Here is a 26,957-nt window from a genome sequence, read left to right on the forward strand (position 1 = left end):
TAGCTTTTAAAGTCATCTTTTTAAATCTTGTAAATCAGGGATCCCCAACCTTTTCGACGCCGCGGCCCGGTTCCGGCATCAGCTTTTTTCGACGCAGCAGCCCGGTACCGGCGTCAACTGGGCGCCGCCATCTTTTTATGACGAAAAAGCGCTTCCGTGACGTCACGGAAGCGCCCAAAAAAGCGGCGCGCCAGCTGCTTCCGTGAGCTTTTTCGGGTAGAAATGGCTTTCTACCCGGAAAAGCTCACGAGCGCTGCGCCGCCATCTTTTATGACGAAAAGCGCCCGGTGAGCTTTCTACCCGGAAAAGCTCACCGGAAGCGCTTTTTACCAAAAAGATGGCGGCGCTCAGCAACCAGCGGCCCGGTAAGGCTTGTTCCGCGGCCCGGTACCGGTCCGCTGGACCGGCGGTTGGGGACCCCTGTTGTAAATGAACAACTTACAAAACAGCCATTATCCAGTGAAGACGTCGGAGGATTATATGGAACATTTCCTAATTCTTTATTTTGAAGGGAAGAACCTTTGAGGCCTTTAAACCTTTAACAAACTTGCAAAAACTGTAGGGAATGCACTTTTTGTACAATTGTGACTGATCAACTTTCTCTCTCTTTCTTCAGAGTCAGCTGAAGGCATTATCTGTTTCTGTCACCAAGAGCTTGAGGAGTTACAGGAAGCTTCTTTTAAGCTTCTTTCCAAATTTAAGACTGAGAGAGTCTATTTTGATCGCCTAGGATGGGTTGGCTGCACTAATCAAGTTGAGGAAATTTGCAGGCATGTGGTAAACACACAATTACCACAAAAGTCATGTGGTAAACACACAATGAATTAATGTTGAACCTCCCTCTTTTTACAGTATGATATACAGTGTGTGTATGTATGTATGTATGTACACACGTGTGTATGTATGTATATATATATATGCATGTATGTATGTATGCATGTATGTAAGTAAGTAAGTAAATGGAAAATAAAGGTTTTTTTGCCTCCTAATGTGATAGGGAAAATATGGTTCTACTTGGATCTTAGGATCCAAAATTATTTTTGTTACATCAATAGTACTTGGGGCACATAGTTTAGGGTTCTGATTTTTAAATATTCAAATAGGTCCTATGGATCAGTACATCCCCATAAGCCAAAATAATTTCTGTTATGTTGTTCTATCAGGCCATTTTTCCCTTTCAATTATGGAATTCTGGCACCTAGCAGTGTGGGTGCCAAAAATAGTAAAAAAATAAATAAATAGCAATGTCCCATAATTACCCAAATTCTCGGAGGGCCTCCCCAACTTGCAAATGTCTCTGACAGGTTAATTTATCTTTTTATTTTAAAATGAGTAGCTACTTGCTTGTTGAGCTCATTATTCTTACTGTTGGCATCAGTATTTCATTTGATTTCTAAAAGGGAAGTGTGAAAGCATAGGGTTGAGTTCAAACTTGGAAAGCTGTCTTCTGTATCAGTAAATGTGATAAAGGGAATTTACCACTGCAGGCTTCCAAAGCAATTGTATTATTTAGTACAGTTCTTAGATAGTTCAAGGCTGAACAATTTATCAAATTGAAAACTAATATTAATCCATACATTTTGTGGGGAGGAGGATTGAGTGATTATTTGAAACATGAACATTTATTTGCCAATTAGTAATATTATTTTACACTCATTCAAATTGTAGATCATTTTGTCTCAACCCAAATACACCTCCAAAGCGACCACTGCCTTGCAAAAAAAGTTGAGGGTAAAAGTAACGGACTGGCCAAGCATGTCTCCAGACCTAAACCTTACTGATCATCTGTGTAGCATCCTGAAATGGAAGGTGGATGTGTGCAAGGTCTCTAACATCCACTAGCTCTGTGATGTCGTCATAGATGAGTGGAAGAGGACTCCAGTGGCAACCTTAACCCAAGAGGGTTAAGGCAGTGCTGGAAAATAATGGTGGCCACACAAAATATTGACACTTTGGGCCCCATTTGGACATTATCACTTAGGGGTGTACTCACTTTTGTTGCTAGCATTTTACACATTAATGGCTGTGTGTTGTGTTATTTTGAGGGACAACATATTTACACTGTTATACAAGCTGTATACTCACTACATTGTAGCGAAGTGTCATTTCTAAAGTGTTGTCACATAAAAAGATATATTTAAATATTTATTTACAAAATGTGAGGGGGTGTACTCACTTCTTTGACATACTGTATTTGTCTATGTACCAGTGTTGACTCCTGAAAATTGCTTGGATTAGTCTCTATATTTTTCCTGACAGCATTTTTTGGAAGTGGTTGACTGTCTTCCTCATAAGCGAGAACAACTGGCCCAAAGTTGCTCAGCTGGCTCTTCCGTTTTTTTAACCTAATATCTTCAGCACCTCACCAAACTGGCTCTTAAATAAAATCTATCTGGCTCTAGATCTCTAATTCTGCAAAAATCCAGTTACACTTTTAGCACTTATTCCCTTTATTATGAAGGTTTGCTTGGTTAAAGCAAATATATTGTGTGAAATTCCATTCATAATATAAAATTGCACATTGTATTCAGACACCTGCTAAAATTGTGGTTTATCATTATAGAAGCAAGGTCATATGAGCCTTGCACATACTATTTCCCTTTTCTAGCATGATAGAGAGAAGCTTCAAAATATGGTTTCCTTTTCAAATTTTGTTCAATTCATCATTTTCCAGATCCAACAGACTGCTTAATCTACAGTCATGTTTACTTGAGACAAATCAAACCATGGAAATTTCAGCCAATTAAGATGAAGCACAATTTGAGCTTTGTTGTATTATTAAATCATTGTTAATCAAAACATGGAAGTACAAATTACCAGAAGCTTCACAAACTTGATAATTAATTAAATACATGGCAGCGAAGAGCACAGGTTCAATTTCCTTGGGCTAATTCATATAATGCTGCTCCATGAATTATTGTGAAATGTCCAAAGCAGCCACTGACTGAACCTGTATGGAAGAGAGGGCAGTCTAATATCCTTCCGAAACATCCACAGAATTGGTATTTTTGGTCTCTGTTTGCAGTGGTTCCATTGCTTGTTGGGTTGCATCCAGAAGGTGAGGTGTATCAAAGTATCAGTTGTGTTTTTGTGTGTGTGTGTGTGTGTACACACACACACGCACACACATACTGCATATATACTGTATATATACTGTGTATGTATGTATGAGTATATATATATATGTTGTGTATATATATATATATATATATATATATATATATATAAATATATAATTGAGAAACCATGGAAGAAATATTTCCTTAAAACCATTTCAGCCCATCTGGTCCATATTTCCAGCAAACTTCTGGACCCTATGCCCCCTCTCTTCCCTCCAGAGTTCAGGCCTCCCAGATCAGACCGGAAGCCACCTTCACGAAGCCCACTGCAGCTGGCCTTCGGCCCTCCACTACCTTTGATAACAGGCCCAGGGAGATCCAAGATGTTGTTTCCTTAGCCATTATGCAGGGATTGGCTGAAGGCTTTCAACAGATTCTTCAGCCTCTGGAAAGGGTTCAGGCCCTTCTCCCTTCTCAGTCTATGGATTCCTTACCTCCGCAACAAGATTTCCACAGACCCCAAGACCTCAGGGTCCATTCTTCACAGGCAGAATGGGAGGAGTATGAAGGGGAAGAGGGCGCCTCCCTATCTGAACACAGTTGCTCCTCTCGTTCAGAGCACGAAGAGGGCGAAATCTGTGATCGCAATCTTTCAGAGGAAGAAGACTCTCGTCCAGACCAGCGCTCCTCTGCATTAGTCTTTAAACCAGCCCTCTTTAAACCCCTACTTAACAAGGCCCTGGTCACTGCCAAGCTGTCGCCTGAGGAAGCAGCACCTGAACCACAAGGGGAACCCTCCGGGCAAGGAGACTCGCTCTTCTCCAAGCCAGTAGTACACACAGAGGTTTTGCCTTCTCCCCTTTTGTTTCTCGACATGGTCAAGGAACAGTGCGCTTCCCCTTCGGCAGGTCCTTGTCCATCATCTTTGGACAAGCGGTTCTACAATGTTATCACCTCCCTAGCCAACGCCCTTGCAGTGCCCTCAGTAGACACTCTGGTTGTGGCATCATTCTCCTCTTCTGGCACTCCCACCGAACCAGAGGATGTCCTTAAACCAGAGGACAAGCGTTCCAAACAGACCCTCAAGCGCAACCACCAAGCAGCTGCGTGGGCTGTTCGGGCTTCGACTGCTGCATTGTTTTTTCACGAGGGCATCTCTACGATGGCTGCACCAACTGCAGGATCGATTGCCTGCCTCTGACCTCAGGTCTCATCAGGACCTTAACAAAATTATAGCAGCGGCGGAATTCACTGCAGATGCCACCCTCAATTCCGCCAAATTTGCATCAAGGGCCATGGCATCTTCGGTGGCGGCAAGAAGGCTTCTGTGGCTCTGAAATTGGCAGGCGGAGTCACGCCGCAAATGGAAGCTGGCCTCTGCCCCCTGCGCAGGAGACAAGCTTTTCAGCGAGGCTCTAGAGTCATATCTCATTGAGACCAGAGATAAACGTAAAATTCTTTCCTCCTCAGGGAAAAAAGCTGACCATCGCCCAGCTCCTTATTGGCCACCTGCCTTTAGGGTGGAGTCCACTTCCCGCTTTCCTCAGCCACAGAGGGAGTATTCTCAGCGCCAAGACCAACGTCAAGAACCACCTGGCAGACAACAACCTTCTGCTGGTAAATGGCCCTTTTGGGGGGAGGGGGTCGTGCCTTCCGTCGCTCTAAGTAATACCTTGTTCTCCCCACCCATCGGAGGTCGCTTAGCCTTCTTTGCCTCCAAATGGGAGGAGTCAACGATGGATGCCTGGATGCTCAACACTGTTAGGTCAGGGCTACAATTGGAATTTCTATCGTCACCCCCAGAAATTTTTTTGATTTGTCCTGTTTCACGGGACACTTCAAAGAGAGCCCTTATGAATTCGGCCATTCAACACCTTCTCGACATAAGGGCTATTCAGCCAGTTCCTACCTTACAACGGGGATGTGGATTTTACTCTCATCTTTTTGTTGTTCCCAAAGCCTCGGGGGGTGGGGGGTGGCGAGCCATCCTTGACCTAAAATTTCTCAATCAATTTGTCAAATACAGGCGATTTAAAATGCAGACACTGCATTCTATCTTAGAGACCGAGAGGGCGACCTCTCTTCCATTGATCTCAGGGAGGCTTACCTCCACATCCCCATCTGGCCTCATCATCACCAGTTTCTCCATTTCTGTTACCAGAATGCCCACTTCCAGTATCAAGCCCTTCCCTTCAGCCTCTCATCGGCTCCAAGGGTCTTCACAAAGATTCTAGCAGCATTGGTGTCTTCACTCCTTTCTGTTCCAGTGAGGATCCAATGCTACTTGGACTTGTTGATACTGTCCTCCTCCATCCACTCGGCCCGTCGGGACATACAAATTACCCTGTCTTGCCTCCAAAGCCACGGGTTTTCCATCAACACCAAGAAGAGCCATCTTTCACTCACGACCAAACTGCTACACTTGAGAGCAGTCATCAACATGACTTTGTGCCAGGTTTTCCTGTCTCCAGATTGTGGAAAAAGCCTTGCAGAGATCATCAGCCGGATTCAACAACAACAGACTGTTCCACTGTCGCTGCTGTCCAAACTACTGGGGAAGATGGTCTCCTGTATTGCCATCATACCGTGGGCACGGCTTCACTCCCGATCGCTCCAATGGTTCCTGCTCCCTTTTCAACAAGCAGGAACCAGCCACTCGTCAATCAATCAACAAGGGAACCTGCTCTCTCAACAGGCCCGGCGGTCCCTCAATTGGTGGCTCTCCCCATCCCTCTGGAAGGGGCTCCAATTCAAGGAACCAGACAGGCTAGTAATCACCACAGATGCCAGCCTTCTGGGTTGGGGCTCCCATATGGAGGGTCAGATAGCTCAAGGGGTTTGGTCCAGATCAGACAGCACCCATCCCATAAATTGGTTAGAGCTCAGAGCTATCTCTCTGGCTCTCAAGCATTTCAGAGCCTCGGTGACCAGCTCCCATGTTCTCGTGTTGACGGACAATATGGCCGCAAAGGCACATGTCAATAGACAGGGGGGAACGAGATCCAAGGCACTTATGAGGGAGGCAGAATGTTTCGGGTTATGGGCAGAGAAACACCTGCTGTCGATCTCAGCGGATCACATTTCCGGAGTCAACAATTCCCAAGCCGACTGGCTGAGCAGGAGTTTAGTCGACCAGGCAGAATGGTCCATTCCTCCGTCCCTATTCAGGGATCTTTCCCTCAGATTCGGAACTCCGGAGGTGGATCTCTTCTCCACTCCTCAAAATGCCCAAGTCAACAGATTCTTCACCAGGTTTCCTTGCCAGGCAGCGGAGGGGACCAATGCTCTTCGTTGCAAATGGCCCGCGGGTCTCCTCTATGCCTTTCCCCCACTTCCCATCATTCCAGCGGTCATATGAAAGCTGTTGGTGGAACGAGCGGAGCTAATTATCCTGGCACCCTATTGGCCAAGGAGGCCCTGGTTTGCGGACCTGGTCAACCTGTCTGTGGCTTCCCCTTGGAGGATCCCGGCCCATCTCATCTCCCTGCACCAAGGGGCCCTGATCCATCCGGAGTCCCAGTGGCTGAAGCTGACCATGTGGCGCTTGAGTGGCAGCAGCTAAGGGAGGCTAATCTCCCAGAGGGGGTTATCCTCACCATCCAGGCGTCTTGCAAACCTTCTATGAGGCGCCTCTATGATGCCACCTGGAGGGTTTTATGCCAATGGTGCCTCAAGGAGGGTCTCTCTCCTTCCTCAGCCCAGTTGGCAGAGGTTCTTAGATTCCTTCAGGATGGCTTGGAGAAAGGTTTAGCCCCCAATACCTTACATCACCAGGTAGCAGCTCTCTCCTCAGTTCTTTCATGAGATTCGCTTCCTTCCTTGTCCCATCACCCCTCGATCAGGAGATTTTTGAAAGGGGCTTCCAACCTACACCCACCTGTGGTGCACAGGTATCCTTCATGGGACCTTCAGTTGGTTCTTAATGCCCTTACGAAGCCCCCCTTTGAACCCCTTAGAACAGTGTGTCTCCAATTCCTAACTCTAAAGGTAGTTTTCCTCATTTCTATCACTTCGGCCAGAAGGGTGTCAGAACTGGCCGCCCTTTCTATCAGGCAGGATCTTTGCATCTTTCACAATGATAGGGTTGTTCTCCGTCTGGACCCCTCCTTTATCCCAAAGGTTAACACTTGGTTCCACCGGTCCCAAGACATTGTGTTACCTGACTTCCGTCCCCTTCCACACCATGACTTAAGAGTGCAAGTGGCATACTCTAGATGACAGAAGGGCTCTTAGAATTTACATCAAGCGCGCTTCCCCTTTTAGAAAGACAGAAGCCATGTTTGTCTCCTTTTCACCTTCTCACTTGGGGAGCAAGGCTTCTTCCATTAGCAGGTGGGTCAGGACGTGCATCGCACAAGCCTACAAAGCGGTGGCTCTTCCGGTACCCCGTGGTCTAATGGCGTACTCTACCAGAAGTGCAGCCACTTCAGCCGCTTGGGCCACCCAGGCATCCTTGGAAGAGATTTGTAGAGCGGCCATGTGGACATCCCCGTCTCCCTTCATCAGACACTACCATCTGGATTCCTTCGCTGGACGAGGACCCGCCTATGGACATGCAAGCTTTGGTATGTCCCATCCTGGGCTCTCGCTGCAGCATGGAGAAGAATGGGCGTTGGTAAATTTACCTGTGAACGCCCTTTCTATCTATGCTGCGAGAGAGCCCAGCCCCTCCCCTGGTTCATCCGGAGATGGTAAGGCATGTTAATGTATTGGATTGTTTGCTTTCAGAGACACTTCTTCAGTCTGTCAAGTATCTTCACCAAAGCTCAGGATTTTCCCGGGGCTGGCGTTTTATACATACAAGTACAGACGCAGCTTAATGACATCATAAGAAGGAGTCTACCCATCCTGGGCTCTCTCGCAGCATAGATAGAAAGGGCGTTCACAAGTAAATTTACCAACGGCCATTCTGCAGTCGATGGTCTCCAGGCCTCATGTATACCTTCCCTCCTCTTCCTTTATTGCCAGCCATGATCCAGAAGGTTCTGGCGGAGAGGGCGGAGATCCTCCTCCTAGCCCTCTATCGCCCTCGCCATCCTTAGTTTGCAGACCTGGTGAACCCATCAGTTGCGCCGCCCTGGAGGATTCCACAGGACAAGATCTCCCTCCTCCAGGGAACCCTGGTCCACCCAGAGCCACAGTGGTTGCAACTAACTGCCTGGCGCTTAAGTGGAGTTCTGTGAACCGGGACAATCTCCCTAGGATAAACCAGACAATACAGGCTTCCAGGAGGCCTTCCACCAATTGTATATATGACACAACTTTGAAAGCCTTTTGTTTTTGGTGCTCCAAATCAAATATTATTCCTATTGCGGCATCTATAGTGCACATCCTGGAGTTTCTTCAAGAAGGTCTTGATGGAGGGCTCTCACCTAATACCATTTGTCGGCAGGGCCCTGTCGTCGGTTCTGACTTGTGGGAAGTTGGAGTCTCTGGCACATCATCCCACAGTGTGCAGATTCATCAAAGGAGCCACTAATCTACGGCCTCCGGTGGTTCACAGGTACCCACGTGGGACCTGCCTAAAGTGTTACAGTCTCTTACAAGGGCTCCATTCGAACTGCTGAGATATTACCAGTTTACATCTCAAGGTGGTATTCCTTGTGGCTATAACATCAGCCAGGAGGGTTTCAGAGCTGTCTGCTGTATCCGTTCATGAGGACCTCTGTATATTTCATCCGAACAGAATGGTCCTGAGGTTGTATCCGGGCTTCATCCCTAAGGTACGTTCGTGGTTCCATAGGACACAGGAACTGATTCTTCCAGACTTCTGTCTGAACCCTAGCCATGCATTGGAGGAAGGTTGGCATACTCTGGATGTGCAAAGGGCCCTGCGGATTTACATTAAGAGGACTTCTACCTTCTGCAGGACGGAGTTGCTCTTCATGTCATTTCAGCCTGCCACTTTGGGCAGTAAGGTTGACCGTGATCAGGTGGATCCGGTCGAGCATCTCTAGGGCTTACGAGAGCCGGTCACTGCCTTTACCTGGTATAGTAATGGCTCCTTCCATGAGGAGTGCGGATACAATGGCTACTTGAGCCACACAAGCTTCAATAGAGGAGGTTTTTTCATGCAGCCACTTGGTCGTCTCCCTCTCCGTTTATCAGGCATTACCGTCTGGATGCCTTTGCATTGACCGAAGCAGCGTTTGGCAAGCGGGTGCTACAGAGAGTGCATACAGAGCAGGGAGCTCAGAGCCAGACTTAGACCCTCCCATGCACAACCCAGCTTTTGTATGTCCCTTGACTGGACTCTCGCAACTACACAATGGAAAAGGGGTGTTGGTCTTACCTGAGATACCCTTTTCTCATTGGTAGCAGGAGAGTCCAGCCCCACCCTGGGTATGTCTGGTCTCGGGCGCGGGAAGGGGGGAGATAATTGTTCTTGTTTCTTGTTTTACTTGCCGAGGCACATCAGGTCTGTCAAGTTGACTTCGCTGAAAGCTGGGGAAGACCGGCAACAGAGGCAACAGCTTTGACAGACTCAGTCCAATCAGCTAGGAGACGGAGTTAACCCTTGCCTGGACACTCTTGCTACCAATGAGAAAGGGTGTCTCGGGTAAAACCAATGCCCCCATCTCTAGGAAGCCAGTCATCTGGAATAGGGGTGTCAAACTTGCGGCCTGCAAGCCAGATGTGTCACGTGCTGGCCCCGTCCTCGCCCAGTTTAGCGAAGGGGAAAAAAGTCCCAATATGTCATGTGGCGCTACACGTTTGACACCCCTGATCTATGGATTGCTGCAGTGCTTCCTTATAACTCCAGGGAAACAATCAGGATCCTGGAATGTTGCTTAAGTTCCATTAACAAACTTCATGAGTGAAAACAAATACAGATAAGACAGAGGTTCTGGAAATCAAGAGCTGAAGTCTGATATTTACCCGTAAAAGTACTAGCTGTGTTGAGAAATATACTCAGATAAATACAATATATACTTTACCTGGTAGTCCTCAACTAGTTCCTTTAGTGATCGTTTAAAGTTACAACGGCACTCAAAAAGGTGATTTATGATCATTTTTGTCACAAACATTGCAGCATCTCCATGGTAACATGATCATAATTCAGACACTTGTCAACCAACTCATTTATATGACTGGTTGCAGTCTCTCGGGGTCATGCGGTCACCTTTTGTGACCTTCTGATAAGAAAGGCAGTGGGGAAGCCAGATTCATTTAACAATGTAGATGCAGCAATTCACTTCACAACTCTGGCAAGAAAGGTCGTAAAATGAAGCGAAACTCACTTAACAAATGTCTGTCTCAGCAACATAAATTTTGGGCTCAATGGTGCTATGTATGTTTTTATATTGGTTCATTCTGTATTTTTATTTTTGTTTCCCTGTGTTGTTTTAATGATATTGCAACCTTGAGGGTGTTTATTCTCAATGGAAAAGTGCATGTATGCACAGGCGCGCACGCGCGCGCACACACACACACACACACACACACACACACAGGGGTGGGTGGGTGGGAGAGAGAGAGACAGAGAGAGAGAGATCCAAATTTGTTGCTTAATTGCGATTATATGAGCAAGCTGTATGTCTATTATGATATAATTTGCTGATTAGCCAGAAATTATTATTTATAATTTCCTGCATGTGCAGCCATTATCACAAAGTATGAATTTGGCTAAAGATGATGTAGCGAGATCATAAAGCTAAATGGAAAAATACCCAGGGAAAAATGGCAACAAAGTAAGCTTTGTAAAATGGAATGCAGAGTCATCCAGAATGATGTGTTTGGAAAGGCACAAATCTCCTTCAGCAAGAAGGCTTCGTGAAAAGATTCCTGATCTGTTAAGAAAACTAAAATTATGAAAGCAGCATCTGGGACATTTCCAGACGGTGAGGTTTTAATTCATTTTATTTGTTTTTAATTTACCAAAATAATTATGGCAGAATGTCTCTCAGTAAAAAAAAAGTATGATATTTTATATATTTAAAATGAAAATGCATTTTCAATAGAGAAGAAGGCTTTTCGTATAAATTAGCACGAGGCCTTCAGAAGAATTATGAGGAAGTGGGGTGTTTCTTTAAGATTGTACATTTTAAAAAGCCCATTACCTTCTCTGGAAATTATTATTTGCGGAGGTCAAATGTCAAACCTGCTCCAAAGCTGAGTTCATCCATTTCATAATACATTGGAGCTTTTTCATGAGGGTTCCCCCCCCCCCTCCAAATCCAGGACAGTGTGTGTCTATCTTGCAGCTTTAAGCTGTGTGAACTTCAGTTCTCAGAATTCTCTATATTGGCTAGGGAATTCTGGGAGTTGAAGTTCACACATCTTAAAGTTGTTAAGGTTGAGAATTACTGATGTGAAAAGAGTTTGATTGGAGCAAGGACTGTCCAGGTGATCAGGGACTTTGTCCTTTTGAAAATTTAAGTCCCACCCACCAATAAACCTTGTTGAAGAACCTAGATTCCATAATGCCAGAAACAAAAAGACCTGTTTTTTCCAAGAATGGTATTTAAATATGTACATAGATTACTTACGTTTTTTTAAAAGAACCCGTAAAAGGTTCAGCTTCTAACCTGTGTCCTTTCAAGATTGCTTCTGAATCCCACCATGGTATATATATCTCCAGCAGAGTAGCTCTGCATTAAACCATACAGCCTTTCTCATTTAACCAGCTACTGCTACTATCACCCCTAGATATGCAGTAAATGCATGCAGTTTATGAATTAAATCTGGGTTGATTATATATTTTAACAGCAGTTTCTCGGGACAATTGGGCAGCAGGGATGAGGTGTGAATACCAAAAATCAAGGCAAAATGCAGAAACTTCACATTTCAATTGTAGCAGACTTCTAGAATAAAGCATGCAGGGTGGTTCATTTATACCCATTATTTTTACTGGATATTATTGAGCTATAGTTAAAGCCGGAGTCTCTGCTCGTGGTATTTCCTTTTTGTGTTCTTGTGGCACAAATCTTCCTTGCCTGTTTAAATCTGCAAAGCTTGAAGGACCACTCCCAGAAGATCTGCCTGTCCGTCTGCTCCAACAAAAGCAGGTGTGGCTTTGTGAAAGATCAGCAGGTTTATTAGTAATTTACTGTATATGCTTTAGCAATTTGACTTCATTAGACCACGAAACAGTTACAGGTAATACTTGAATTACAACTGTAATTGAGGCTGACAATTAAGGTTGTAAGTTGTGATGGTCGTACAGTGAGGCACCAGGTGACCGGACTTGACTTTATGGTTAAGCAAATGAAGTAGTCATTAGGTGAATCCATTGTTCGCTGTTAGGTGTTGTTGTTTTTTTGCCAGAAACTAGAGAGAAACACCAGTTTTTGGCAAACTGCTGCAAATTGTGATCATATGATTGCGGGGGTCACATTTGCAAATGGCAGTAAATGTGGGCTGGTTGTCGAGATCTAAAATGCTGTCATGTGACCTGAGAGGGGCCATGCTGGAACTGCTTGAGTCTGGGTCATTGGGGAGGTTGTCATAATTTTGAACAGCTGCTAAGCGACCACTTGTAAGTTGAAGACTACCTTCAGTTAGGTGGATTGGTACAGTATATTAGAGGGAATAGGAAAAGAAAGGGTATATGAATTTATACAGTGAAGGACACTGTATAAAGCAACAAATGCTACTTATTTTCTCAAGGTACGGTCTCTTTATATGTGTGCAATTTGTAGTTTTATTGCAAGCAGTCCATATAAAATATGTCACAGTAAATAATTTTTAAACTACTGTCATTTCAAGTAAAAAAGTTGCTTTTTCTCAAGACGCAGCCTCTCTCTTTCTGATGTACATCTCTATTTAGGAAACATATGATAATTTAACCAGCTTCCTTTTCTTAGAGATCTTAAAAACAAGTTTTTAATTGACCTACTCTTGTATCTAGCTGACATGCAAATACCACAGCACAATCCTTTTTGGATCTGAATGAAGCAAACCCTTTTGGTATGTGAGTGGAGTGGGTATTATATTGTTTAGGAAAGAATGCGAGCATAATATTTTGCAATGGAATATTCTTTGTTTAAGAAAGGAAGGTTAAGGAAGGGAATGTGGCTTCTGGAAGGAAGTCTTTGAGCACAAAGTAGAATAATTTGTTGAATTAGGGTTGATTTGTTCAGTGACTCATTTGGTTTGTTTACTTGACTGCCCATTGGATTCTGTGGAGTCCTCTTCAACACCATACTTCAAATGCATCAATACTCTTCCTGTCCTGCTTCCTTAAAAGCAAACTTTTGCTTTCATAGTGTCACAGGGAATATCATAGTTTGCATGATTCTTATCTTTGTAGGTATAAACACATCATAGCGATCAAATAACTTTTCCATTTTAATGGCTGCTCTACCAGAAGTTACTTTTCAGAATTTTTCTGGGCTGCGTCTTTACTGTTTGATGTTTCATCCTAAAAAGCAGAAGCTATCCACCATTTACAATAGCTCTTAGGCTTATATACTGTTTCCTAGTACTTTACAGCCCTCCCTAAGCAGTTTACAAAGACAGCATATTGCCCACAACAATCTGGGTCCTTATTTTATCGATCTTGGAAGGATGGATGGATGGCTGAGTCAACCTTGAGTTGGTTAGGATCGAACTCCTGGCAGTAAGCTGAATTAGCCTGCAATACTGCATTCCAACCCCTGCGCCACCACAGCTCCTAGTATCTTCATTGTCAAATTCCATGGCTGCTGCTTCTACTTGTAATTTATTTGGTCATCTTTATATTTAATTTTAATCCCATTGTCGTTGTCTTGCTTGGCTTTTAGATCTTCCAGATCCTTTGCAACCTCAGTTATCAGTGTAGTGTAATCACTATAGTGCAGGTTAGTAATGTTTCTTCTTCCTCCAATCTTAAAACCCTGCTTATTTTCTAGTTTCCTCTTCCTTTTGCAGCTTCCAGGAACCCTTGTCCTGTTGTTCAGGATAGTTCTTAATACATTCCCTCCTGTTTTCCTGGAAGTCATCCTGTGAGTAGAACCCCATTCCTAGCATAGATAGAATCATACGTAAGTACTTCACAAAAGAAAAGTCTTCAGTTTGGCTCTAGGGTTTGCAGTCTGATTTACAACTCGGATGCAAAAAAAATTAGCGGGGAGGGAAGTCTGAATTTACTAAACAAGGGCAAAGGTAAACAGAAACAAAAATCAGTGACATTGTTAAATGTTGCTGAAGAAATAAAAGGGAAAAAAGAACCACTGATTGACTTCATTCTTGTTTTGAAAAAAAACATAGGGGAGGGAAGATAATCCTTTTTTAGAAGAGAGCAAAAATGCACAGGGGCAGCCAAATGAAATTATCCTAGCATAGGACCAAATAAAACAAAAGTAGGCAAAAGACAAGGTCCTTTGATATTTTTGATTACATTTGCAATGTCCTACAACTCATTATTTAAAAAACGTGGGGCTTCTTTTTCTTTTCTTTTTTTCTCATTGCTATGCAATTTCTTGTCCGATGTCTGAGACTTCAGCTGGAATCTTAGCAGTTGGCTGAGCATTCCTCATGATATTTATTCTTTTAAAATAAATGTTTCTGTTAAAATGATGGAAAAGCAGGCAGTAACAGAATACAGCAGCGTAACCGGCAGCTCTTCTGTGAGAGGAATTGGTTTTGGAGGAATTGGTTTACTTTACGGGCTCTGGCTGCTTTTCATAAAAGTAGAGGATTGTAGGAATGATGACCTGGAAAAAAAAGAGGAGGTCTGATAAGTGAGCTGCAGCTCATGGCAGCTTAAGTCTTTGATTCTTTGCCCTGCAGATGAAGGGGGCTTTCCTCCTATATCGATAAGGGAAAGAAGAGACAGATCTGCAGAAATCTCCTTTGATTTGATAAAGACTACACTTCTAATGTTTTGGATGGCACGATGCCTTTAGGTCATGCTCTGCTTGTTTACGTATCAAGGCTTTTTAAAAAAATCTGCTCCGTTCACACACTTTAGTGCTGAACTTGACCCATTTTCCTTCAAGCATGCCCTACTTTTTTTTTTCTTTTGCAGAAGCAGAGGCATGTCACATTATTATTATTATTAGATCTGCCCTCTTTTCATCAAATGAAAAGAGACTTGCTGGGACTTGAGTACTTAAGGGCAAAGAGACTGTTCTCTGCAGACAGACAGGAGTTTCCTTCTATTCCAAGTCATGGTTGCAAGGTTGAAGGACTGTGGAGCATGGCCGGAGGACAGGAGGAGATTGTGTATCTGTCAGACTTAATAAAGTAGAGTACATACATGAGGGAAATTCATTTTGTTTTAAGGGGGCAGGGAAGAGCGAGGCTGCAGCTGCTGGTAAAGTGATACAGGAGAACTGGCCCTGTTGTCATGAACCTGCAGTGTGTCCTTGGGTCTGTGGGAAGTTCTGCTTACAAGTAGTGCTTTGGGGCTTGGATTGTAGGAAAAGGACAAAGAAAAACTCGCGTTAATTCTCTATGTATGTATTTCATGTGGTTAAGGAGTTGGGTGGGTGCTGGAGAGGCCTATATTCAGGGCCGGTCTCAGTCATGGAAGGTCATCAGATCATCTATCTCACGGTGGTGTAATGGAAAGAGGAAATGCTAACTATGCAGCCTTGCACTGCTGAGTGAAAGGCATTCATGATGATGCTGATGCTATGATGAGGGTGATGGTGATGAAGAAGAAGATAAGATTGCAAACAGTAAAGTTAGCTATCCAGCCTTTAGCCAGCACAAGTCCTGCTTGGTCTGAATATACTCATTTAAATGAACTCAAATAATTCTAAATGGAATAGAAGCAAAATTTTGAATTGTTTCAGTGCCCAGTGAAACATGAATTACTGCTTACTAGTATTGGGAAGAAATATTTGTTGAGCCATAAACCTGGGCCTAGAAGTGTATTACCCATTCCTGATAGTTTGCATGTTAGCAGTGGTGCCACTTATCTTGCTGAAAATTCAGGTTGTGTAATCCAATTCATTGTTAAAGTCACTGTTTAACATGGTAAAGTGAGGGAGTTATTATTTATTTACTTACTCATTCTAAAATTGCTCTTAACAAGCAGCCAAAACAAGCATATCCAAACCTGTTGGATTGTAGGAGTCTGGTAATACCGGATACCTGAAAGGTGCTTCAGGTGGTTTTAAGGAAATATTTCTTCCATGGTTTCTGAGTTGGGGGTCCCTATTCTTGCTTGCTCGCATCATTTTTTGCTAGTGTACCGTGTTGTGTGGTAGTGGTAGAAACAAGAATTCAGTTTTTATAAGCAATCCTTTAGCTAATCACAATTACTCTAAGCAATCTGTTGTTAACCTCTTGCCCAGTTGTATTTTTGTCTTCCCTTAGCTGGTGAAACAGGTTAAGAGATTATGAATGCATATTTTGTCAACTCAGGTTTCTGCAAACGTACATACCAATCATTGCAATGTAAATTTCTTTCAAATGAGCATGTGGATTGCACCTATGGTTGCGCTTCTTATAATAACCTGGGTAATAGAACAAAGTGCCCCTGCATTTATTTGGTGTTATCTCAGAGAAGTCATTAAATTAGTAGTCATAACAAGTCTGAATACTGACAGTTTAATCCAACTTTTTCTATTTGAATTATGATAGTCTATGGTATTTAGTTTCATGGCTTCAGTTGCATTAGAAATAGGAGTGTGTCAGCTTAGGAGCCTGATTGCCTTCGGAAAGAAATCCTGAGGATGCCAGGTGTCTGAGATTAGAGAACTTTGCCAGTAGGTATCATGATACCTGATATTTGCAAATTTATATAGGTAGTCCTCAATTTACAACCATTCATTTAGTGATCATTTGAAGTTACACCTGGAATTACACCTGAAAAAAGTGACTTATGAGCAATTTTCGGACTTATAACCGTTGCACCATTCCCCATGGCCACATGATCAAAATTCAGATGCTTGGTAACTGACATGTATTTATGGCATATATGATCCCAGAGTCATGTCATCACCATTTATAACCTTCCCAGTGGCTTCCATTAAGCAAAGTCAATGTGGAAGCCAGATTTGCTCAATGATCACATGAATGGATCATCACTTAACAAGTGCAGGGATTTGCTTAATAAAATGTTGTAAAATGGGGAAAAAAACAATTAACTGCCACACTTAGCAATGAAAAGTTGGGCTCAATTGTGATGGTAAGTTATCATAAGTTGAGAACTAACCTGTACTATCAATTTATTCAAGGTGGCTGGCTCCCAGATAAGTTTGAAATTAGGTTTACTTTTGACTGGACATGTATAAAATTGAGCAGTTAGAATATTCCAACACCGATGTGATTAATCCAGCTTTTATATTAGCAAATTTATATTGAATCTACTCTACATAGGAATATGGTAGATCCAGCAGCTTTTTCAGAAGGAGAACTCATGACAAAATTTTGTCTCATGTATTATTGGGTACCAAAATACAAAAGACAATAATTGACATGTTGAGATTTCAGAATTGTCACTCCAGCAGCTCACAAGATTTCAGTGTTCTCTTTCTGAAAGTTTGTTTCTCTTGTGATTTCATGTTTGAATGCTAAAGTCTTGCAAGATTTTATGATATCATAAGATTTTAACCATACATACACATGCACAATCTGGTAAATGCAGATTCTCCTTTCTGAAGTTTTAAATACTGTATCTTTCTTAATGAATATTGTCAAAGCTTCATGTGATTGATGCTGATTTATAAAGAGAGTCTGAGTAGATGAAGGACATGGAAATTTATTTCATAAGCACAGTATCGTCATGCAATGGGCCACTGGTATTAATTGCCCCTTAATATAGTCATTTCAATCCAATAATCAAAGCTAGCTTCATTAAACAATCTAGGTTGCTTTGGGCCAGTCACTGTAGAAATCTCACAAACTTTGGTTCCCTTTGTCCCTATGAGAATTTTAGATTTTAGAGGCCTTCTAATGCCTTGCTCCAAATCTGAAGTTCTCTGGAAAAAAAAAACAACGAATATGGATACATAACTCTCTGGAAAAGCATTTCTAATGCTTTGGAGTTCTGTTGATCTACGAATATATCATCTTGAGAGGTTGAATAGGCAATCTTCCTAAGAATGGTTAAAAATTATTCTCAGAACACAGTGTAAAATTATTCAGGAAGACCTAACATGCCCTGGAAAAATAGCCAAGGATTTGTAAGCCACTCTTGCCTTTGCTAAAAATAAGTGCTTATGAGAACACACACACACACACACACACACACACACACACACACACACACACACACACAGGGTAAACATGAGATTCATGGAAGAGAGCTAAGGTGGATGCTATTGCTCACTAAACAGAACATTCATGGTCATTTCAAGTTCATACACACACCAAACAAACAAACATGTAATAGTCTTCCAAGCTTCTGAAGGAATGTTCTGTGGACAGGTAGATCAAATGAGTAACTTTTGAATCTACTTGGATATTATTATGTCTGGCAGAAACCAAGCGCTGTATTTTACAAGAAGAACTTTATATCAAGTCAAGCAGGGAGATATCTGACAATGCTATGTGGTAAGGCTGTTTGCTTTCTCCTTAACACCTCTTAAGTTCACCTGTTTTCGGGTGCAAGTATAGCAAGCCTTGAGAAAGCCATGCCTTACTTAACAAGCTGCTGAAAAATAGAATCTGTGTAACTAGAGAAGAAGCTTCCCTTCATTGCATCCAAATAGCTGCACATCTAGCAAGGATCCTGCGAACATGACAACATTCAGTGGGAAAGACAGGCACAGTTCAGAAAATCCCAAAGAGGGCAAAGATAAATGGAGACCTGTTAGATGCTATATGGGAGTGTTGTGAATGATGTAACGTTCATGCCAGTGTATTGCTTGCGCTGCAGTAAGAGAAGGTTTCAGAATAGCATTCTGACATTCCTGATTATGGAACGTCTCCCACAGTATCAGTTAAGCCATATTATAAATATGATGCTTGTTTTAGTATTTAAAAATCATCATCCAGTATTGATTTTCCTTAAGACTATCCTAAACCTTGCTGTTCTGTATCTTGGTTGTGCATTTTCTCCCCCCCCCCCCCTTGATGTAGTACTTAACCTGGTTTGGATGCATAGATCCTGTAGTGAAGTGTCTTCTCTTTTTAAATATGGTTCCTGATAGTCCATTATAGATTCATGTTTTTGTTACCGAACAAAATGGGGTGATGTGTGTGTGTGTGCATGCGTGCGCGCACATTTTCTGAATACTTAGCATCTTATTACATTAAAGCTTCATGTTTTAATTTTAAGACAGACATACTACATAAGATACAAAAACATGCAAGTTTTTACTCCCCATTTTTAGAACCTTAATTATTTGTCATAATGGTGAGTTGAAAAAGAACTGCAATGAAAATCCGTTCTTTCTAAATGGAAATGTCAGATATCTAATTTGGGATTTTGTGCAAGGTACGTTTCTGCTTAATATTTGCCGCTAACTTTTGCCTCTTTAAAATTTCTTTCAGGATGGACTGCTGATTTGGAAAGCACCACAAACCTGGTCCTACACCCTGGCTGGTCTGCTTTCTGCTTTATTTATCTATTACTAGTTTTTTGAATTGAACTTTTCATAACCTGCCAGCTGTTCTTTAGACACACATGGTGCATTGTTGTCATTCCCAAAATCACATCTTTGAAATCCAGGACCTTGGTAACCTTCTTCAAACAGACGACCTCAAGGATAATATCTACAGGAGGACTTTTCAAACCTGCCGCCCTCTAGTTTCATTTTTGTCTCCGCCCTCTTTCTAGAACATTATGGAACCCACAATGGAGTCCTGCTTGATGCAGGTCCTGCAGAAAGATGTTGGGAAACGTCTTCAGGTTGGCCAAGAACTGATAGATTATTTCTCAGATAAACAGAAATCTGCTGACCTTGAACATGATCAGACCATGCTGGACAAAATGGTTGATGGTCTTGCTACCTCGTGGGTAAATTCCAGCAATTATAAGGTAAGTTTGATTTGCAGAGACAGGGGTGTGAAGGGGGAGTCCTTGTGTATTTGCACAGATTCTTCAGTCGGTTTTGGAACAAGGAGTTCACATTTCAAATCCCTGGAGGCCCAGCACATTTCTTACTGATCCACCATAAGCCTTCATTTGTGGTATTTCCTGCCTGTCCCCTTTGTTCTTATGAACTCTCACACCAACTTGTAGGCATAGGCACTTCCCAATGAAAATAAAAAAGTTGACTTTGACAAGTTATTGGTTATTTTTGCTGATGCTTGGGATGGTGATCCAAGCTGAACAGATAAAATATAGCATGTGTGTGTGTCCCTGTTCAGGACTGGGGACCCAGGTTCTTACAAAGTCATGGAGGCTAATTGGCTGACATGAATCAATATTGTCAGGGGATTGTTGTGGTAAGAACAGTTGGACCAAGAAGCACCTTTCATGCTGGTGCCTAGAAGAAATCTGGTTATAAAACTAATGAATTTAGAAGACCAAACTAATACTTGCCATTTGTTTGCCAAGACACTGTTTGTATAAAAGAAGTATATATTTAAGATTAGAATGTTATATTTTAAAAGACATTGGGCTGCTCTTCAAAAGTTGATCTTGTGTTGTCACCGCCAATGGTTCTTTTTTAAGTGATTATGCTGTATGTTTTCCTTCTTTCCCCTCTAACTGTATTGATTGCTACAAATAATACTCTTAATATGGTAATGCTGGTCAATCAATTAAGTCCTGTTGCTGGTTACAGCAGGAGAAACTGTAGTAGTATTTCCCTGTAACATACAATAAGTTTGAGAAATATCTTTCCACAGGAAATATTATAAGATAATAGGAAAGGTTCTGGAAAGTCAATGTTACTAGTCAGATAATGTCTGACATTAAGGATTCATAATTTTAAGAGAACAGAAACTTTGCATTGTATGGTATAAGTATCGGGCTAAGTATTATCTCAGTGACACACAACTAATATAACTATGGGTGATGGGAGACCTTAGATCAGGGGTGTCAAACTCACGTCATCACGGCATCATGTGACATATTGGGACTTCCCCCCCTTCGCTAAACCAGTCATGGGCGTGGCCAGCATGTGACACATCTGGCTGCGGGCTGGGAGTTTGACAGCCCTGCCTTAGATCCTTTTCAGGAGAATCTGCAGTTTCCCATTTCCAGATTTGTAATTTGTCCATACTGTCTAGTGCTGGTAATATTGTATTTATTCAAATCTACAGAACCACATTTCTCATACATTGTCATGCCCCTGGTGGAGACTGACTCTGAGGGGGAGGAGGAACAGCCGACAGGGAGTGGAAGTGTGGCTCCGGAGTTGTGGAGGAGACTGGGGAAGGGCAGAGACCGTCTGGGCAGTCAGAGAGGACCCAGGCCCATCCCCTCTCCATCCTAGGGCATGCAGGGTAGAGAGGATAAGGGAGAGAGTGGTCTACGGGGGAAGGAGAGGGCTTTGATCCTCTTCATGAGCTGCAGCTGTGACAACTGGATAAGAGGACGGACATGCGTACGGGCAAGTGCTGGAAATAAAGCGTGGAAATATCTCTAAGTTTATTGTTCCTCTCTGAGTTTGGCGTCCTTCCCATGTGTTCTGATATCTGTGGACGTCTTCAAGCCCTTATCTTGCCTGGTTTGTGTTGTTTTTTTATTCTTTATAATTTAAATGGCAGTTCCTCCTTCTTGTAACTGCTTGTGTGGGAGTTTTTTGTCTCTAGTCAAGGATATTTGGAGCTTAGAAGCAAAGTGAAGGAATAAAAGGGGCCTCACCTGTTTTCTGTGACTGTGTTTATTTTGTATCCCACCCTGGGTCATCACATACATGTTATAAAAAGTTTCTGGAGAATGTCAATATCTGTTTCATATGGAGCCTGCTTTATCTCCATGAAATAAACTGAGTCCTAGCCCACTACTGAAATGGATTTCATTATACAATTTATTCCTATTCTTGTTGCATTCTATATGCATTAAAAGTGATATAAAAACAAAGTCTCAAGACTCACTTGTTCTGTGAGGTGAACATCAATAGAGGGGGCAATTTGGGGTCAGAATTTGAGCAGTTGATTAGGGTCTAGAAACTCTCATATGGAGAGAGATGGAAGGAACTGAGTATATTTAGTGTTGGGAAAAGTCAATGGCGTGGGAATATGAGAGCGTTCTTCAAAGATTTGAAAGGTTTTCCTATAAAAGGTCATGTCTGGTTCTCTTGTTGCAGAGTGATGGAATTAAGATATAGGAAGGCAAATGCTAATGGAGGGTTAGGAAAACTTCTTTACAGAGAGAGTACTTTTACAGAAGAGGCGGTTACCCAAGGTATTGGTGGGCCTCCATGCACCATATATGTTCAAGTAGAAATTAAACAGCCATGTGTCTTTAGCTTTAGTTTGGGTTTGGATGCTGACCATGAGTTGAACTGAATGATCAGGATCCCATCTAGTTCTATGATCCTGAAACCAGCTTTGGTACCTGAATGATCAGACATAGCCTCTTTATTCACAGAAAAAAATGACAATAAAGGTTATCTTTATGGCAGCATGAAATGAATAGTTTCTTCTCAAATCAGAATTTTGGCCAGACACCTGCAACAAGTCATATTAAATAATTCTGTCTGGCACTAAGAATTGGGCTGTGGCTGTTTTGAAACTTAAACCTGATATTTGTCATGCTCATAATATTTTACAATTGCTCTGTTAGCATCATTAAATTGTCATAAAAGCTATTGAGTCAGACTTGTATTTTATCTAGTCTTGTATTTCTTCCTGGGAGTGGGAACAGAAACAACAGTTTTAGGTAGCTATTCCCATCCTGACTGATTTTATTTTAAAAAAGGATGTTGAAACTCAATCAAGGACTTCCTACATTTTAACCACACCTAGTACTGCTGACCATCTTTTAATGTTAATTCAACACCTAAATGCCAGTGTTGGATTTTACACACATCATATGCAATGCCAAATGAAACTGCTTCTATTGTTACACAGTTGTGATGAGTTTGGTGTATCTGCCTCATAGTCCAGACTACAAATGTCCTTATAAATAAATAAAGTGACAGACCTCTGATTTGATCCTCCCCTGCTGATATTTGAGATGAAAATGACCATTTAAGGAGAGTTCAAAAACAGGGGGCCCAGCAGATGTATAATAGCCCTAATAGAATTTCAGGAAGACTGTCACAGAAAGAAAAAAAAAAAGGACTGTAGCTTTAGATCCATCTGAAGCAGACAGTTCTTTCCACGGAAAGATAACAGCATGGGATCTTTAAGCATTGGTCACTGCCATATGGGCCCTATTTATAACTACTTAGTTATCAAATTCTTTGTGGCAAATGCTACAGTTGTTAACACATATTTTTTCATGGTAGTGGTATCAACAGTGCTGAAAATTAGTTTTATGAAGATGCAACTCCTTTATAATGCAGAAAAGTTAATTTATCCCACAATAAAAAGATCACAGAATTTATCTTATGGATGCTATGTGAAAAAAAAAAAATATATTTTAAGTAAGTTAAATCCCAAAGGTTCAAAAGTGTTGTAGACATTGTAGATTGTAAGGTTGTAGATAACTTAATGTGGCCTTCGTAATCTACTCTTCCCTAATTAGGTTTGAATTATAGCATTCTGAATCTTGGATGTGGGAAGATTATATGGGTTGGGAAATCTGTACAGTGAAAAATGACAAAAAACAAGGTGGATGTACCTGGAAAAAACATTCAGATATTGTATTTTGCATGTAAAAAACATGTCTATATATCTTTTATTTCCATTGCTACAAACTTGCTTTCTGAAAAACAGTTGTTGGAAAATATAATGAAAATGTATTTCCTTTAAGCAATCAAGGGAAGCCTATTTTGCAACTAATGCATACAATGTAAGGAAGTACTGTACATACTCCCAAGTGTGGATAAACAGACCCTCAAATTTTTAACCAAAATACAATGAAAAATGTGTGTTGGCGTATTTGTGGGTGACACACTTTGCATGCAATTTTAATTAAAAATTGAAGTTATGGCTGCAAAAGCAAATGCAGAAGAGTAGGACAGGGTCTTTGGGAAGCACATTGCATCTTAATAGATTTTTAGAGCAAAACCTTTGAAAATATCATACACATTTCTATAATTAATTCTATTATTTTTATCCCTTTATCAGTTTTATAAATAACTTAAGGTGGCAGATATACTAATACTCCTTCTTCCCCCTGTTTTCCTCACAACAGTCCTATAACATGAGTTGGGCTGAGGGAGAGTGACTAACCCAAAGTGACCCAGCTTCTTTCGTGTCTAAAGGCGGAACTAGAACTCACAGTCACCTGGTTTCTAGCCTGGTACCTTAACCACTAACTTGCTATAAATCACTTTTTGCAGGGGAATTCAAACATGTAGTTGTGTCTTTATTGCTGAGGGTGATTGTGTAAGGAGCCACACATTCCTTCATGTCTGTAAAAATGTACAATTGCAATACTGTTTTCGACAGGCTGCATCAAGTAAGAAGAAACCCACCTGCACCATGCAAATGTGGAGTCTGATGCTGGTTTGTTCTTTGCCACATGAGAGGCTTCTAAAGACAATTGGCAATTAGAGTTGCATGAAATGCAGAGTAAAGTAAACAGAGATTGACATTCTATATATTCTACATGGCTAGAGGTTGATTCTGCCTTCTGTAACTAGAGAAGGAGAAGATGGTTTAAGCTTATTTTAAAGTGCAAGGTCTATTAAAATAACAATCTGATAACAATCATTTGGCAGTTTAAGAAGTCCACTTTCTGCAGCAGGCTTTTCATTCTGTGGAAGTCCGGTGGATGAAATTAGCAGAACATTGTTAGAAGCAATAATAGGAAACAGGCAATGTTTTATTGAACTCTTCTCATAGTTTTTTTTTCTCCCCAAGTTGTTACAACTTTTTAATTGTGAAGTACGGAGAAAGAAGGAAACTGCTTCAGAGAAGTAAATCTTACATTCTGAATTCAGTTGATGTAATATTGTGATTATAATTATTCTAAAAAACATTTATTACTGAGTATTGTAGTCATGAAACAGAGTGGTCCCCTAAATTGGATGTCCTTAGACTACATCCTTAGCAATATGACTCATGGGATCACTGTGTTGATCTGCCGTTCTCAATCTTAATTACATTTAAACGTTGTGCTAGATCATGTTTTGTTTTTACTCCTACTTTTCTGATCATCTGCATGATTGATTCAGATTAAAGCTAGGGCATAAGCCATAATTGACAAAGTAGAGTAGCTGTGTTGATGCAGCTTGTCAAGCTATGATGTCATAGTCATATAATAAAAGATGGGTGATTCAAAGTTATGCTAGACTTCAGATTAGAAATACAAGTTTATATAGATGCAGAAATTACACAGGTTCCTTAAAAATGGAATGGTAAACAAACCTACTAGATGGAATATTTTGAGTTTTAATTCAAAACAAGCTGCTTTGACCTCTGGAAGTGATTCTACAAAATAGAAAGGGTTCTACTTTGGGATTGAAATATGGAGATTTCAAGATCAGAACACCTTAAATAAAGTTGGAACTGTGTTGAAACACTTCTGTACAGTCTGTACAACCTTTTATTAAATAGGATGCATCTCTATTTATAACTCATTCTCATTCTAAGTGAAAAATTATCCTCTACGGAAGATTTTTAAGCCTCTCGATGCTAAGTGAGTGTGTAGACAGCTGTCTAAAGTAGCACTTCTCTAAAGCTGTTAACGCAGCTGTTGTGATTTTATGTGCATTTGCATGAAGCACAATTTGCTGGTGCAATTTGCATTTGGTGTAATTTGTCCAGGAGTTTCTCAGTAGTTGCTTTAAAAAGTAAAAGACAAATGGTGTCCATTTCACGGACACAATCTGTGTGAGTTTTTTATATAGCAGCCTCTCTGATATACCAGTATGTTTTTTAAAGGCTATTGCTCCTTCGCCTTTGTTTGTTCATCGGTTTGTTATTAGGAGGATAAAGCGCTAATAGCAGTCCCAAATTGGTTTAAATCCATAAAAGTTTTTCACTAAATACTTCCTTCCCCTCCCTCACTTTTCTTCATTTTCTGTACCAGACCTGGGGCAGCTCTGTTTTGAAGTAATGTGAAATTGTTGCTTTAGGCAGTAAATTTTGGGATGGGTGCCATCGTGATGCTACCATTTTGACATTTTTGCTTCAGGGGCAAATGTTTTCTGAAGTTGCCAAAGTGATCTATCTTTGGGATGCCTGAAAACTGTGACTCCACACCCTTTTCTGTGCTTTTTGACTTGTTTATTGCTTTGCTATATCTGTAATATCCAGTAACTTAATCTTCCTGAGGTTAGACTGGTATTATCAATATGAGGAGTGTCAAGGGAGGGTAATTGGCATTCAAGTGAAGCTGCAGCAGCTGGACTCTGTTAGAGTCAATATTAATTTGAAGCCTGTCTTACAAATTTATTGAGCTATTTAAGAAAGTATCCTGTTATGCTTTACCTCACGAGAAGTGCAAAATAATATAGCAAAATGGCTGCATTTTAGTAGCAGCTTGTGAAAGGGTGTGGGTGTGAAGGAGAGACAGGGTGGGAAAATTACCTGTTGACAGTTTCAAATATGCAGGAAAACAAGCCCTTGGCTTCTAAGAACTAGACAACTGTGCAAAGCAACAGCTTGAAAAAATAATGATAGTGGGGTTGATTTTTAAAAGTATATACCATATTTTTTCACTATAAGATGCTCGTGAACTTAAATGCACCTAGCTTTTGGGAAGGAAAACAAGAAAAAAAATCTGCCTCTGCCTCCCAGCATCCATCCGGTATTCATCTGGCTAGCATCCTTGCAGCAAACAGCCTGGTCAGCTTCAGCACGTTATTGCAGCCCCAGTGCATGGCTTATCAGGGCTCCGCTCTGTTGTACCCACTACCAGTCAACTGAGCTGAGCTGCTGCCATCGCCGGGGAACGCTGGAGCCTTCACTGCCGAGCAGCTGATTGGCAGTTGGATCGGCCTCCAGGAATACCTCCAATCAGCTGTTCTAGGCGGCGGGGATCGCTCCTGCCAATCGCCGCCATTTGGT

General features: G+C 41.6%; 1 protein-coding gene and 1 pseudogene across 33 annotated transcripts in view; both read left to right on the plus strand.

Annotated features, from left to right (window-relative positions):
* CLASP1 (cytoplasmic linker associated protein 1) overlaps positions 1-26,957 on the plus strand; it is a 231,758-nt gene that overhangs the window by 23,646 nt on the left and 181,155 nt on the right. For all 33 annotated transcript variants that reach the window (XM_087950241.1, XM_087950266.1, XM_087950267.1 and 30 more), the window contains exon 2: positions 19,431-19,917. In XM_087950241.1, coding sequence (XP_087806367.1) covers positions 19,723-19,917 — 195 coding nt within the window. In that variant the 5' untranslated portion in view covers positions 19,431-19,722. The remainder of the gene's footprint in view (positions 1-19,430; positions 19,918-26,957) is intronic.
* LOC148133189 (uncharacterized) lies at positions 138-8,538 on the plus strand (annotated as a pseudogene).

Source organism: Notechis scutatus, chromosome 1, assembly GCF_049901735.1.
Source record: "Notechis scutatus isolate UNSWTSFEM ecotype Mainland chromosome 1, rNotScu1.2, whole genome shotgun sequence".
NCBI classification, from domain to species: Eukaryota; Metazoa; Chordata; class Lepidosauria; order Squamata; family Elapidae; genus Notechis; species Notechis scutatus.